General features: G+C 31.8%; 1 protein-coding gene across 1 annotated transcript in view; it reads right to left on the bottom strand.

Moving 5' to 3' along the window:
* The window catches only part of PIEZO2 (piezo type mechanosensitive ion channel component 2), a 539,935-nt gene that overhangs the window by 43,183 nt on the left and 479,201 nt on the right, over positions 1-17,551 (bottom strand). Inside the window, exons 33-38 of the mRNA XM_074274855.1 lie at positions 15,376-15,490; positions 14,177-14,236; positions 11,061-11,227; positions 10,475-10,641; positions 3,578-3,745; positions 106-525 (exon numbers count right to left, since the gene is read on the bottom strand). Coding sequence (XP_074130956.1) covers positions 106-525; positions 3,578-3,745; positions 10,475-10,641; positions 11,061-11,227; positions 14,177-14,236; positions 15,376-15,490 — 1,097 coding nt within the window. The remainder of the gene's footprint in view (positions 1-105; positions 526-3,577; positions 3,746-10,474; positions 10,642-11,060; positions 11,228-14,176; positions 14,237-15,375; positions 15,491-17,551) is intronic.

Genomic DNA, 17,551 nt, shown 5'->3' with positions numbered 1-17,551 from the left:
AATTTCCCTTGTATTAGTGGTGAGAAAAGGAAGCCTGGCTAGAGAGTAAAGTTGATGGAAAGTCTCAAAAAATAATAATGTTTTGTATATTTTCTGATTTCTTACTTGTTTAAAAGAAGTTCACTAGCTGTCAGCTCATGTGTCAAAGGGAGTGGGATGCTTATCTCCGACTTATCTGTCCGGCTGTCATCTGGACTCACTACCATATGGTTCTTGTCATCAGAGGCATCATGGGAACCAAAGGAGAGGCGTTCAAAGCTCACTGCTTTGCTATAGGAAGGTGGAGCTTCTACATCACCATCCACAGTATCTATTGTATCCACAGTCTCCATAGTGGAATACTGTGGCAACTCAGCATCTGAGGTGAGATCCACCTCCACTGAGTCCTCATCATACTCATCATCTTCTTCATCTTTTAGTTCAGGCAAAGGGCCCACTACTTCTTCTTCTTGCTCTGCTTCTACTTCCTCAATAGTTTCAGTTGTTCCTTGGCGAGAATATAACAGGGTACACTGGGTGGGCTCACTGTTAGGAAGAAGAGAAGGTGCAAAAAATACTTTGGATTAACAGTGATTACTCACAAAATTCTACAAATTTGAAGAGAAGAGACTATGATGCCCTTTAAAAATGGCAAGACACTTTCCTATATATACATTATGATTTCCTTTAATATTTCAATATCCTGGTAGTCCTGTATGGTAGAAAATGCACATAAAAATATTGCCTCTCAAATGCCAAAGTTAATGAGTAAATGTAGTAGGTCATGCAACATAAGCATCATTTGTTAATGAAGCATTTGAAGTATCCTATGATACAATACATAGAGAATAATATTGACTTCCAGATTGAGAAATAATATTGACCCATATATTTATTTCAAAATACACAGCTTATATAAAGCAGAGACTTGCCAGTCCTAATTAAAAGATTTTGATTGAATTATACTCTGCCTTATATATGTATTATATCTCATTAGAGGTTCCGTTACATGGAAATGATGGTCATGAAGATATAACATAATCCAGACTAAAATAAAATAATGGTGTGTGCACTTCAAACTATTCTAAACTTCCTTGACTTCTTTATTCAGGTTTTCAGTTTATATATATTTGTGTGTATATATATACACACACACAAATACACACATATACACATACACACATATACACATACATACATACATATATATATATGTGTGTGTGTATCTTCACCGGTATTTGATGTCTATTTTTAATACCTGCCAATTCATAGAATTATAGAATTAACAGAGGAAGAAAGGGATTTTGGGGGTCTTGTAATCTCCATTTTAATAGAATCTCTCTTAAGTCATTCAGACTCTGCTTGAAGTTCTGTAGTAATAGGAAATACTTTATCATTTGGAAAAGTCCATTTTACTTTGGGACAATTTTATGTAATAGGGAGATTTTCTTCTCGAGTTGAAATTTATTATAGCTTCTGTGTCATTTCCACTTATTTCTCTTTGTCTTCTCCTCAGGATTCATAAAGAAAGGTCCAATCTCTCTTCTCCTTGATGATCTTTCAAGTACTTGAAGAAAGCTTAGCTAAAAATCAAGAAAGCTTGATTTTTAGTTTTCATGTCACACTGGTTGTCCTTGTCTATACACACTTTATTTTATTAACATTTTTCCTAAAATACTACACTAATTCTTCAGTTTGATTTTTGTTCCTTGTAAAACTTCTTTTCCTTCTAACATTTGCTATTTCCTGTTCATTTTGAGTCTTTTATCTATCCTTTCCTTCATTTATCCTGTAGCATTTATTTCCTTCTTTCTTTCCTTGGCCTGGCCTGTCTCTTACTTTAAAAATGATACAGATTTGGTTGAGACCAATAGCAAATGGGTAAGACCAAATACAAATCTACTCAGGATTTCACCATTCTTGTGGGTTCTGATTCTGATCTCTGTCATATGGGAAGTCTCTAGGTTTTGTTGTGACCCCACTTAGGGTTTTCTTGGCAGAGATAGTAGAGTGATTTGCCATTTCCTTCTCCATTTTATTTTATAGATTCAGAACTGAGACACAGGGTTAAATAATTTACTCAAATTGAGTTAAGAATTAGTTAGCTCAAAAACCTATTGAAGGCCAGACTTAAGCACTGAGTTAGGGTCTATAAGAAAATACCTACTACTTTAGATTTCTAACTGAAAGCCAGCAAAATATAGTAGAAAGAGTACTGGATTAGGAATCATGAATGAACTTTGTTACTTATGAACTGTGAGATCTTAGAGAATTGGACCAGATGATGTTAAAAGCACTTTCCAGCACTAATGGTCTATGAATATCTATGGATATTTGGAATTTTGTTTTTCTGAATAATAAACTCACATTCTTCCAATTAATAAGTGCTTGAGGCTGGATTTGAACTCATAAAGATAAATCTTCCTAATTCTAAACCCTTTGGCCATACCACTATCTAGTTGCCCCAAAGTGTCTAAAAGGATACACCAATTGGAATTTCTCATAAGACTTATCTCAGGCTAAACTAGAATTACCAGGAGAACTTGGAAATGGATTCATCCTTTGAGGGAAGTTTATATCATGGATTTAGTCCAGGACCTCTTCAAACTTTGGCCCTTCATATCTGCGACTACATTCCTAATGTCCCTCGATTTGTATTATGAGGGGGCAATATGGATGATGGATTTGACTTTATTCTGGTAGGCTGAACCTTGACTATTAAGACCTGGTAAGTGCCAACATGTCACGGAATGATTCCTACACTATACAACTCCTTTTAAAAAAATTAAAAAATAAGGATCTTAATTAAACAAAGCCATTTTTCTTTCTTTCTTTTTTTTTTTTTTGAGGTCATTTTAAAATTTAAGTACTTAGATTCCTTCTCATACTCCAGATTCTACTGAATTTTGGAAGGAAATCGATTTCTTTAACTTGCATGAAAAAAAAAAAAAACCAACCTATAAATATAAATGACTTTTTTTAGGGAGAAAACAACAACTTTGGATCAGCAAATAAGTTAGCACCAAGTATCCTGGTTCTACAGCATGTGAAACTGAAGTCAATTAATCTTTCTCAGATTATAAAGCTCTATTTTTAAAACAAGGATGAAACAGCTTTTGACTTTTATATTATTCAAACATATGAATTAGACAGGTTTATTCCTGGCCCATTAAAATATGACCAAATATGTTACCTTTCCAGAACTTGTCTTAATGACATGAATGAGCAAATCACAAAAATGTTTATCCCTTCCTGATGCCTTTCTCTTTCTTATTGTAGCCCAAACAAGCCTCTAAATCAATGAGAGAAATTGCTGTTTCACAGTTAACCTATCTTAAAGGGAAGGAAAAGTTGAATTAGTCAGAAAAAAACACCAATCTTTAAAATAAGGATCAAAGAAATGACTTCACAAATCATGATTTTGAGAACTACTAATGTTAGCCTCTGAAAAGATGGTAACTATGCTTTTGTTAAACATGCAGTTTAAAACAAAAGAAAACAACAACAACACATGAGAGCAAAGACCTAAATAAGAAAAGGTGAGGAGGAAGAGGGTTGGTTGTAAAATCACTGAAGGAAGCATGCACAAGTTAAGCACCTTGATGCTAAACTGCCACTGTCAGCTGATGAAGAGGACATATCCATGCTGTACATTTTACGAAGCCTAGGCCGGGCCCGCTCACTTGTTTTAGGAATAGTTTCTCGTCCATCTAAATCATCAAGGGTGGACTGCCTTGAGAACAGCAAGGTTGCTTCAGTGTAGCAGCTAGCAGCGCAAACAGTTACAAAGACACAGTGTTAAACACCAACAATAAATGAATGTACACATGGATCAATTAATGAATGTACTGGCCATGCAGCAAAACACATAACCACCACAATGATGACAATAACAACAAAGATTCTGAGAGAAGATAAGGACCCCCTTGGAGTTATCAAGGGAAAAAATGGTTCCTGGGCTACTTTTATTATTACTTTTTAAATATTGCACATTTATTGCTGTAAATACACTGAATTTGTAAATGGATTTGTAGAATAAATTCACTATACTTGGAAAATGAATTAGAGAATGTTGTTGAATTAGTAGTTGAACGAATTCATTATTCCTGGGCCAGGGCTACATTCCCTGAATGGAACAAGAAAATGAAATGATTTACAATGTTTCAGAAAGTCATATATATTGGAAAGTGTATAACTTTAGACAGAGTTTTTTTTTTAACTAAATTTTTCTTAAATTAAAGCAGTGAAAATGCTGTGACATTTAGATGCTGCAGCAATTTTATTTGTTTACTCATTTGAGAATTTATATATTAGAATCTGATGGTACTTTTTTAAAAGCGGCTTTTAAAAGTATTCATTAAACAAGAGAAATATTTATAGGTGATCAGAAACAAAATGGATTTCCAAACTATTCTCAGTTTGATATAATGTAATGTATTGTCACAGATGCTATTCTGATGAACAGTCTATAAATCAGAAAATAGTACAACTGAAAAACTATTCTAGAGAGAAATAAATGCAGCAGCACCAGGAATCATTAAAAAAACAAAAAACAAAAACAAAAAAAACCAAAACAACTTTTCCTTTTGCTTATTTTCCCCCTCTGATCACTTATATCCTTTCCAGAGATTTGTAAGATATGCTATTGCCAAAAGAATTTATTTGTTAAAACCTTTATCTCCTTTCATGGGTGGATCAATGATAGGGAAGGTAGGTCAAATCCAGGAAGGGAGTGCTGCTGGATTGATAAAAAGCAAATAAAAATTATGAGAAAAATATTATTTCAATGAAGATGTGTTAAAAGAAAGGAGTGGGGAAGCAAGGAATATAAGAAATACAATGATATTATTTCACTAGTTTCTGGGGTGCTTATTCCTCATTTTCATCTAGTTTCTAGATAAAACTCAAGTTAAAGGATTTAAATTAAAAGATTTTCAGCTGGAACATACAGGCCTAGCACTCAGGGAAAGAAGGATTTCTGAAGGATAAAGGATGTAATAATTGTAATTCTTTTTTAATATTTACTATCCTATTGTGCAAAACAGGTACGGTATAACTTGTAAACTAAGAGTTTTAAAGCTAAGATTTATTATTAGTAGCCTTCTTGACTGCTCACATGAACAGTTCTGCCCAATTCATATAAATTATTTCCCAAATTACCCAGCTTATAGTGTATTCTTTCTTTCTTTCTTTCTTTCTTTCTATCTACCTATCTATCTATCTATCTATCTATCTATCTATCTATCTATCTATCTATCTAGTATAATTCCATTTGGGTTATCATACTGTATCTCACAACTCTGGGCACTGAACTCAAGCTTAGTTCCCTGCTCATAAACAGTATTGGAAAAAAAATAGACCTAAAAGTTTGCCATAAAAGCTAGAACTCCCTTAAATTACTATAAAATAATTGAAGGAATTCTCAAACTCATATGATCACCAGTTGGATTAGGGTCAATGTAGCTGTAGGAGACTTTGGGCCATGTATCAGAAAGGGACCATTATGGGATAACTCTATTCTAAGCTTCACTATGTATAATTTGCTAGCTCCAATCAAAAACTCAAATTCTTTACAATAATTAAGTTTAGTTTCACCTTGAGAATGATGAAATATTGTTGCTCAGCAAGTCCATGCTTAGCTTGGAAAATTAATATTCCAGAAAGTGACAAAGCAAGTGTTTCTAATATTTTAAGTTGAAGAAAAGACTATCATTTTTCTCATGACTGCTATTGAGTATGGGGAAATCATTCAATCTCCTTGACTGTCTTCTCATCTCTAATATGGGGATAATATTGGCATTTATTATCTTACAGAACTATCGTGTGCTTTATAAAATATAAAGTGTTATACAAATATGAGTTCACATACATACTTAGATTAAAATGAAGTAGCTTATGTCCAATAATTACTGGACTTTTTACTTCTCTCAAGAATTATATTCTACTATAAATCCCAATAATAAAACTCATAGTGGGGGATGAAGAGTTGAAAACTACAAATGAGAAATTAGAAATAAAGTATCACTATGGGTAAATCCAAAGTAAAAGTCTCTAAAAATATATCACTGTCAAGCTGGATATATATATGAGATCTTAGTAGTATCTTTGAAGTGATTCAAAAAATTCATATTCTTCAATATTCAATGTTAATGACATTCTAAGATAATTCTAAGCAAAGAATTTTCAATGGTCCTAAGGTATCTGTCTTCTAGGCAAGTTATTGTATTTCAAACTCGGAGGTATTCTTGGAAGCAAACTAATAGGAACATGACTCTACTATGAGCAGTGGAGTTCATGTGTTGAAGTTACTTGTCAATATGTCAACATGTTAATTCTTTTGTGGCATTCCCTCCACAACATTGCTTACACTGAATTGTAATTAGGGTCAAATGTCAGTATAGCAAAATACAATAAGTAGGTAACAAGAGAGATTTTTAAATACTTTCCTCTCCAAATTTACTGAATTCCAGCATACTTATTGTACATTTTATAGGAATATTTTCTTTGTTTTCATTTTGAAATTCTCTACTAGGAAAGTAATCATTGATTTTAAGTATTATCCTGTAATCTGCAATTTGTTTTAAGTATTAGATCAGAGAAGAATTAGTTCAGCTACTATATCTGAATAAAAAAGTAATATTTACTTTATTTAAAATATTTTAGCCATATTCTTCATATCTTATATATGAAATAAAAAACTATTAGCAAGTTTCTAATATTTATATAGAAAATAATAGCAATAATAATAATAATACTTTTGACATCTATATAAAATTTAAAATTTTTCAAGTGTCTTTATGGTACATTAATTCATTTTATCCTTGCAAAATTTATGAAAATTAAGTTATGTAGATATTATTATGTACATTTTATAGGAGAGAAAGAAATATTCAGAGAAGTTAGAACTATTTGTCCATGGCCACATTGCTACTAATTGCCAGAGGTAAGAATGGAACACAGACCTTGTCCACTACTTTTTCCATTCTACCATATTTGCTCCTCTGAGAATAGTCTCAAGAAGCCTAAGGACCCTTTTTAGAGTAATATTTTAAGCATATAAAATAAAGTACATTAGATACCAAAGAAACCAATTATACTTAAATACAGGTACTACAATTAGAAAGTGCTGGATTTGGATAAAGAGACCTGGGTTTGAAGTTACTTCTTAATTTTATTACCTTGGAAAAATAGCTTAATCCTTTAATTATCTTACCTGTAAAAATGAGAATGCAAATACTACTTATCTCACAGGACTTCTGTGAGGAAAGATCTATATAAAATGTTTTGAAAGAGTAATCTATCATCATCATAATTATTTTTAACCTGCTTTATTTTGTGCTACTCTGTCTACTCATTCTTTTGCCCACTATATGATTTTTGTATAGTATTGCGTTGCTGGAGAAAAAAGGTCATAAAGCAGGTCTGCACAGAAAGAAAACAGTACTTTAAAATGTATAAAAGGCTTTTATATAAATATACTTTCATCAGGATAAACTAAAAGTCAATAAGAATTAGCTAATAAACAAAATAATTACAAGTAAAGATACAGAAGGGAAGAGTCTTGATATATGGGGGAAAGGGATCAATTTGAAAAGGAATTTGTTCTTAGTCAAAAAGAGAACAGATTAGAATGGCTTTTTGAATTTGAAGAGTTGGAAGAATGACAATACTATTTTCATTTATAGTCATCTTCCTAGCATGTGTGGAATATCAGCACACCTTTTTATGCCAGCCTCCTCCTGTAATGTATGGTGAGAGCTGGGTACATATTTAATAGAATTAATGCTTTTTATGTCTTTCAATTATCACTTATTCCAAGATGCATTTATTGGCAAAATCTTAGATTGTTAATCCTATCAGCTATTCCATTTCACCTCAAACCCTCTCTTTCTCAAGGATAACTACCTGTAATTAAAGACATTAAGAACATCTGAAATGTAGAGGAGATTGTATAGAATTAGAAAAATTGTCAAACCAAACATTGGTATCCTCACTTAGGGAGATCGTCCTAATGAGCAAAAACTGTAGGGCATAAGTAGGGTGATTATGATATTTTTTGAAAGTTTTTTTTTTTTTTTTGCTCTAAGCCTATCAAAACAAAAAGCAGCAAAAACATCATCAAATAAGATTGATGCTAAGATGTGCTTAGATAATTTTTTCCCTCCAAACCCTAATATGTTCTCTAGTATTATCTCCCTCGCTCCCCACTTCTGTCTCTGTATGTCTCCTTGTCTCTTTCTCTGTCCCTGTCTCTCTCTGTGTCTCTTTCTCTCTCCTTCTCTGTTTCTCTCTCTCCACCCCATTTCCCTATCTACACACACGTATATCTAATGTGTGTTGTTCCATTTTCACCTTTCTGAAATAAGTTTTATGGAGAGTGAGTTTTTGTGATGAAGTAAAGGAAGATAAGAAGAGACATTTTCATTAGACAATTTATAATTTTTGTTATTTTCTATCAGAAGAGTATTTTGTTCTGGTGACTCAAAATATCCCAATTCATAACTTCAGTAAACATATAACTACTTCAATACAGTTGCTATTAAGTTGCTATATCCTATAGTTGCTATATCCTATAGTTTTTAATAAATAGAAAAAAATTGGATGAATTGTGAATTTTTTCAAAGCAGTTACATATTATCCCCAAATTTGGGGATACAAAGAAAACAAACAACAAACCAAATCACCCATATCAAATCACGAATCTATTGTATTGCCTTTTAAAAATATCTATGAGTCCCAGGAGAAAAAAAACAACAACATATAATTATTTAGTAGAAGAATAGATATGAATGTACAAGTTGCAATTAAAACAATGTAAAAATGACAATCTGATAATAATGATAAAATAATTAGCATGTTTAGTGCTATTCATATAGTTTCTCATTTGACTTTCCTAGCAATGATTACAGACAGTTCATTGACACTTAGCATATCTAATTTTTGCCTGCTCAAAATACAATTTCACAATAATAATCTCTTTGGAGTTTAATGTTGAGGAAATTACTTCAACTGTCTCTATTGTCCAAGTAAGTCCTAGATATAAATGAGATACTTTGGATAATAAGCAACTTTTTCACATGTAAAGTTTACCAAAATTGTTACTTTAAAAGGAACAATACTCATATTCTTTTATTACAAACTAAGTCAGATAATTTTATAGTCATATCATGTCTTATTTTTGTTATTCTAGCTTCCTGTTTCTCTTTAACTTAGTATCAGGGAAGGGTTTTAGACAAACACATGTATGTGTATATATTCACTATATAGATATAAAAATTTACCCATCCAAATATATACATATATATGCATGCAAAATTAAATAATTGTATATAGATACACAGTACATCTGTATATGCATATGGATTAATTGTATGCATATTTATATATGTACATGTATATATAAATACCCATGTATATGCATGCCGTTATTTTTCAATTATGAAATATTTTAGTTGTTTCTTTTCATAAGATCCTTAGAAAGTGCTTAAGTATTCCAGGAAGAGGACATCTGTAGACTTGTGCATTTGTGTCTGAATAAATTAAAATACAAAGAAAAAATTTTCTAAAGACCTTTTCTATATTCATAGCTGAGAAAACTTTTACATGTGAAAATGGAAAATTATATGCAGATAACAAATTAAATGATAGCTGTAGAAAACAAAGACTGCCACATAAGATAATTAAGAAGAATTTTTTCTCAAAAGCATTTTTTAAAATGAGTTCAATTATCTGGATAATTCTTTAGACTTGCAATGAAACAGACATTGATAGGATCCAAAAGTGTTACTTTTAATATATTATTAGGAATTACTGTTATACATTTAAGAAGAAAGGAAACTGTAGGAACATCATACACACAAAATGCTTTAATTCCAAATGGAAGCTATGGAAGTTCAGTCATTGTTCAAATGGCAGACCTTGCCATTATCAGGAATTCTTAGCTTGATGCTTCTAATTTACATCTAGGAAATGAATATAGACATCAGTAATGTAAAGGAAAATAATATTGAAATATTTCAAGGACTCTGAAAAATGAAGCGTTTGAGTAACTTCAGAGAGATAGTTACAAAATATGCCTCCTGTCTCTTGGTAGAGATAGAAGACTATAATTGTGGCTGTTACCGTATGTTTTCAGACAAGGTCAATTGTGTTGATTTGCTTTTTTGACTATATGTGTTTTCTACAAGAAAGAGTTCTATATAGGGTGGATCATTGGGAAGAAATAGCAATAATGGAAAAAAGACAATAAAATAGTTTAAAAGAAAGGATAATTTACATCAAATTCTTTCAGATATTTCTAATTATTTGACTATAACATTTTCTTTTACTTATGGCTGAACAGGACAGAAAAAAAAAACTTTTATTATTGGTACAAAGATAGGACAGCAAAAAGTCACTTAAATTTTTGGATTTAACACTCCTTTCATGCAACTATTTTCTCTTAAAATGCCGGGCTTTACAAATTAAAAAAAAATTTTGTTTAGAAATGAAATACCTGGAAATACTGTCATGAGAATCTAAGCTATCCATCCGTTGGGCTGTTTTTAAGCTTGAAGAAGCACCAGGGTTTTCATCAATCGTGTCCAGTCCTGACTCTCTAGAAAGATTCATAATGTGATTCTGATAGTACATATGGATGCTTTCCCGAGTTGGAACATTACCCTAAAGAAAAGCAGAAATCAGCAGAGAATGAAAGATTTCTCTAGTTCCTGGTCTGGGCAATTCTCAGAATTCAGTTGGGTACTTTCTATACATCTTATCATCCACCATTTTTAGTTCTCAGTCTAACTACTTGCTTCTCTAGACAAATATAGCACATTTGTCATGATTCATTTCAGACACAACATAAGAAAGCATAGGAAAATCTATCAAACCTCAACTTGTAGTTGGCACAACTCTGTATTAATCAGAATTCTTATGACTATTTTTAATTTTATTTCTTAGTGTGAAATAGCTTCTTGTATGTGGATTGGGATTGATTTTTCTGGACAAAAGCATAGTATATCATCTTCCTTTAGAAACAATTAATTCTTCAAGTTTTGTGAGTGAAAAGAGGAAGAGAATGGTATCAATAGTCTCACCTTTTTAATTTCTCTGGTCAGCATGCATCGCTCAATTCTCAGCACTGTAGATATGTCGATGTGCTCTCGTGAAATTGAATTAAGCCAAGTTGTAAAACTATCCACTGATGCCAAAAACAGGACCCAGGTAAACTTTAAAATATTGAATATCCTTTTGATGATATTATCTGGCAGGATAAAATACAGCAATTTAAAATTATTTAATAAATATTTATAATGTACCTATTAATTACTCTGAACCAGGTATTAAGGATATGCAGAGCCTGTTGTAAAGAGCTTTCAAACTAATTAGTGGGTTGGGGTCAGGGTAGAAAATATAGAAATAACCTTGATATTAAAGAAAATACGGAAACTTCATAGGACAGATTAATACTTTAGTTGGTTCTTGAAAGAATGAAATTTTATATTGCAAGATTAGAGGGAGAGGAAAAGAGACCATTCCAGGCTTGCAGTATGATATGAATAAGGACAAAAAGATGGGAAAGAATGGGAGGACAGGAAGCAGTTCAATTTTTCTAGAATGTAGAATATAAGAACAAATTATTTGGAATGCTTGACTCTGCTACTTACCAGCTATAAAATTAAGGGGGAAGTAAATTCTCTTTTCTGCATCTTTATTTACTTATTATAAAATAAAGGAATTGGAAAAGTGATCTCTTAGCTATCTTCTAGGTTTTTATAAATGGGCACTTAGATAGCATAATGAATAGAGCTAGAGCTCCTGGAGTAAGGAGGACCTAAGTTCAAATCTAGCCTCAGATTAGTTATATGACCCTGGGCAAGCCACTTACCCCTGTTTGCCTCAGTTTCCTCATTTGTAAAATGAATTGGAGAAGGAAATGGCTAGCCATTCTAGTTAGTAACTTTGATAAGTTCTAGTACCCTCAAATGGGGTCACAAAGAATCAATCATGATTGAAAAAATAACAAACCTCCTTTATAAATGCTTCCAGGATCCCATGAGTTCTGTTAGATAAGACTAGAAATATAGGGGCAACTCAGTAAATTCTACTAGAACCCATGAAATGTGGGACCTTCTCTTAGGGTTTTATTAGAAAACAAATCAGACAGAATGAGAAAACAAGGATAATTTGTGATCTGATAGCTGAAGGAAGTATTCACATTAATTGGCATTGTATCTCATTTAGGGACAGGTAAAATAGTACAATGATAGAGCCTGTGTCCTAGAGTTGGGAAGACCTGAGTTCAAATCCCGCCCCAGAAACTTACTAATTTTGTGATCCTGAGCATCACTTAAACTTTAATTGCCTGTTTTCTGGTCTGTAAAATGAGAATAATAGTGCCTACTTTACAGGATTTTTATGAGGATAAAATGACATAATATTTGTAAATTGCTTAGCACGCTGCCTGGAACATGGCAGACACTATATAAATGTTGATATTATTATTATTAATATTATGAAAGTAAGTAGGCTTGTTATATAGCAAAAGCAAATATAAGCTGGTGGATAGACTTTTTCCTGTACTGGTTATCAAAAAATAGAAGAAGTTTCAGAAGAAGCCTGTAGTATAAATGAAAGTGTATTCACTCTGGAATGAGAGGAGCCAGTTTCAAAATTTGCCACTCACCTTAGCTATGTGACTTTGAACAAGTCCTTAACTTCTCTAAACTCAACTTCTTCATTTGTAAAATTTGGGGGCTTGACTCTATTGTCTCTATGATTCCTTCTATCTTTAGATCTGTTATAGGGTCTTAGAGAATTTGTGGTATAAAAGTACCTAATGAAATATTTTTAAAAATGTAGGCTGGAGCTTATTTCCTATTAAAGGGGTAAGGAGAATTCTAGGGATTAGCATTGAATTGCCTTTTGCCATTTGTAGCATAAAAGGACCAACCCATGGGTTATGATGTAGGAGGTTTTAGAAGTTCCATTGCCCTTCAGAACATCTTTCTGATTTAGCATGGCCAGTTTCTAACAGAATTACTTTTTAAAAAATCATTAGTATTTTTTTTAATTTAGGAAAGTCCTTTGTCTTTTTTTCTTTGTTTCTTTCTTCCCTCTTTCCTTTTTTCCTCCTTCCCGCTATCTTTTCTTTTCTCTCTCTCCTTTCTGTCTTACTTGGATTTTATGGTTCACAAGTATGTCATTACATTGTGACCCTGGCTTGATACATTGCAGTATTCTGAGGTAGGGCTAAACCACAGTAGATATGGACAAGAATCACATTAAGTAGTAGAGGTGGACAGAGTCCCCACACTGATAAGATTACAAATCTGTTAAAATGTTTAATCTACATTTCATGAGACAAGTTGCGACTTGGGGGGGACATTCAATTTTGTTTAATAAAGTCAGTGATTTCTAAAAACAAAAATGAATATAATTTAGAAGAATTGCATAAGTATATCCAACTATGATACATGGTGCTAATACAGAGTAGTGCCATAAAACAAATGCTGCTTTAAAAATACATACATATATATATATATATATATATATATATATATATATATATATATATATATATATATATATATATATATATATATAATTTTTTTTAGGGCAGACAGTTTCATTTGGAGCTAGAAGATGTCAGTTACCAATGAAAGTGTACATTCTTGTCTAAAAAAAAAAATAAAAACCTCATGGATTCTTTAAAACTATGCATAAGGTTTTTATCACTGTAAAATATAGAAAATAACAATTTAGCAGATATGGTTAGTTATTTAATAATATGGATTGTGATGTGTTTTTCTAGAGTGGGGAACAGTCCTAGTTTCACACTTATACACTGACCTATTCCATTTTTCTTTATTTCTTTTTATAAGTGTTTATAAGCTTAGGATTTGAATCATGATGTGGTTTAGAATTTTCTATCTTTTTCCATTGATATACTTTGGAAAATTAAGCCACAATCAACCATGTTTTTTAGTCCAGTAATATAAAAGTTAATTTAAAGTCTAATTTTAGGAATCAATAATAATTTACAGCAATGATGATTATACAAGGGAAAAAGTATCTCAGAAATTCTTCCAGAAGCAGCATTCAATAAAAAGGTGTAGATAGTGTCATCATGTAACTGGACCATCAATGATGATTGAAAATAGCATCTCCTATGTCTTGAGTTTAAATGTCATTTTTGTCATTGTTGATTTACCTGGACCATCAGATTTCTTTTTTAATGGTTCATCTTCTCGGTCTTCCCATTCCACAGGACCTGCCAAATTGACATTAGGTAAAGAGGAGTTAATACTTTAAATTTATCAAAATCGTATTCTGCATTAAAGTTGATTTCTACATTAAATCCAGCACATTCTCTAAAGCAACAATTCCAAGAAACCTCAAAGATTTTTCAAATTCAATTCCACATTACCCAGAAAAATAATCATTCATTCTTTGAAATTTAAGAGATTGCCTTTTATTTCTTTTGTATTTTGCACAGAATTTAACATAGTACTTTGTACAGGTATTTGACAAATGTTTATGAAAAGAAAGAATGGGTTGTTGAAAAAAGACTGCTTATGTCTTGATAAACTATCTTTTTTTCCTCCCCTGTTAAGTTATTTAAAAATCACATTTAAAAACACTAATATTATTTAATAAAATTTATTTCTTTTGCCTCTTATGATAATTACTAAGAATTTAATCATTGCATATATCATCAAGATGTAACTTCTTTTTGGTAAATACTGCTACCTTATATATTAGAAATTATATCTCCATTAAGTTTTTTGTCTCATCTACTCTATTTTTATACTTGTAAGCATAAATTTCTACTGAATAGAAACTATACCTTTCTTTTTTTTTTCTTTACCTTTCTTTAAATAAAGAGATAAAATGTTATTTAATAAAGAACAAGCCTGTTCTTTATTTCTGCATAATGGAGCAAAGCTGAGTCTTTAATAAAGTCTGATAGTATTTATAAAGTATTTGACATGATGGCTATGTGCTTAATAGATTTTTCCTTCCTTTCTTTCCCTTCTCTTCCCTTCCCTTCCCTTCCTTTTCCATTCCTTCCTTTCCTTTTTCTTCTCTTCCCTTTTTCCTTCCTTTCCCCTTCCCCTTCTTTTCCCTTTTCTTCCTCCCTCCCTTCCTTCTTTCCTTTCTTCTTTGCTTATTTCTTTCTTTCCTCCCAATATTTAAGTAATTAGTCTTTAGGCTTTCTATGTGGTGGTTCTATTCAAGAAACTAAGGAAAAATACTGAGAAATGAATTTTAAAAACTGTGTTCTTGGTTTTTTTTTTTTTTTTTTTTTTTTTTTTTTTTTTTTTTTTTTGCTTTAAGCTTTCATTTCTTGTAACCTTATATCTTCTTTAGTACTAATAATTTCTAAGAGCAACAGAGAATAATATACACCTTCCCCAGATCCTTTCCTCCTACGTTTTTGCTCTTCTCTTGCAGACCTTTTCTTTTCCTTTCTTCTCTGTCGGAGAGCTGTTTTGGGATCGGTTATCCAGGCCTGATAAACAAACTAGAGAGAACATCATTCATTTTTTTTTCAGTTTTTGAATATGATTAAGGTAAATAGTGAAATGTTTCATATTTAGGAATTTCAACAAGGATACATTTGCATCTGTAGGAATGGAGCGTATTTCCAACCCAAAGCCAACTCAATTTCACATCCTCCACCCAGGCCAGCTAAGTTTGCCTGTGCCATTTTCATTAGTATAAAACCAAATATGAAAACAGCTAAAGGAAGAACACATTTCACATGAACTCAGCAAAATGCATGCAGTGAGTTTAGGGTACATGCCACCACTTTTCTCATGCTCCTTGACCATCACCAGGGTGCCCATTTGTCATAATTTTATTTCTGTCACTTCTGTTTTGCCATGAGACAAAACTTTGCAAATCTGACTGGCAATCACTTTCCCTTTTTTCTCCATATTTCACAGATAATATATCACTATCTCTAGTGCTTTCATTGACTTTTTAAAAATTAGTTTTAGGTACTGTAATAAGTCCCATCAGCAGACAATAGTTGAATTTTACCAACAATATGCTAGATGTTTTTGTTAAAGTAAAACAGTAGAATTATATTTAATTATGCATGTGTATATACACAGACATACACATACATAAACACATATAATCATTTTTTCCCCAATATCACCAAGCTGATGTGAACTAGAAACTAACAAGCTTAATAAATTATTTCAAGACAGTCTGAAACATATCTTTTGGGTGACATAATTTTTATTCAGAGCTGAAAACATTAATCCTTAATGTGAAGACATAGAAAATAAAAAGACACAAGAGATCTTGCATAGAACACTTATCTGCATGAATTTGTGGCATTTATGCAGAAGGAAAAGCCAGTCCCTACAAATATCCAACTATCACAAGCCAAGCAAGCATGCCTTCATGCACTATGGATACACCTGGGTCTCAGGGAAGCTGGATTATAGAAGAAGAAAAAAAAGTTTGGTTCGTGGATTTTCTTTTAGATCAATAAATATTTTGTTCTCCCCCTCTTAGGTACCTAAGGGATTGAACAGTTTTGCTGTGAAGATCAAATTAGATAAGATAAACAAAAGATACACAAAGTGCTTTGTAAATATAAAAATATCATATAAAGGATAATGATTGCTGTTAGGAAATACATAATAGATGAACATTTTGAATTACAGGTTCAGGTGTATAAGGTGAACTTAGGTACTTCAGGAATATAAACATGAGCACTGTTTGGCTAAGGAGAAAATGTGCTTTTTCTTTTTCTTTTCTTTTCTTTTCTTTTTTTTTTTTCATTGATAGAAATTTGAATCTTAGGGACAGAGAATGAATGTAATATTTGTTTTTATTCCAAATACAAAACTTAGAAGGCAAGAAAATATTCTATTCTAAAACAGTTCTTTTTTAATGCAAATGAACTGGTATTTAAAGGATAAGATTTAAATAAGAAAATGGGGATAATAAATTTAAGTTTCTGTCAATGGTAAATAAACCAGTCCATATCACTTCAGTCTTACAGAATTAGTAAAATAGAACACCTAATTCTCATGTTACTATCTGGAGGCTTCAAATTAAGGAAAACTGGGGTTTTGGGTTGAGATTTAGTATCTATTTTAAGGGGGGGAGGAAGAAATAGAGAAAGAAGATGAAGTGAGAGAGGAGAGGATTGATCAGAATGTATAATCTTTGTGAGTAGGGATAGTTTTATTCAATCTATTTGTATCCCCAGTACCTAGGACAATAGTTGTCATATACTAGGCACTTGATATAAATTCTTTGATGGACTATTTTAAGTTTTACTTACTGATAAGCTCAAAAGCATCAAGATAAGGGATTTAAATATTAAAAACACAAAATCAGCATTATAACTGTAATAGAGATAATTACATTCAAATAAGATCTCAATCCTAGAGGTAATTTTGTTTAACTCCTCTCTTAAAGAAAAAGGGAAACTGAAGTCCAAAGAGAGAGAGAGAGAGAGAGAGAGAGAGAGAGAGAGAGAGAGAGAGAGAGAGAGAGAGAGAGAGGCTTATATCAGACCATACTCTCAAAGGGAGTTCTCCGTTGAGATGAGTATTTA

This window comes from Sminthopsis crassicaudata, chromosome 1 (assembly GCF_048593235.1).
Source record: "Sminthopsis crassicaudata isolate SCR6 chromosome 1, ASM4859323v1, whole genome shotgun sequence".
Lineage (NCBI taxonomy): Eukaryota > Metazoa > Chordata > Mammalia > Dasyuromorphia > Dasyuridae > Sminthopsis > Sminthopsis crassicaudata.
This window is presented reverse-complemented; position numbering and strand designations above follow the sequence as displayed.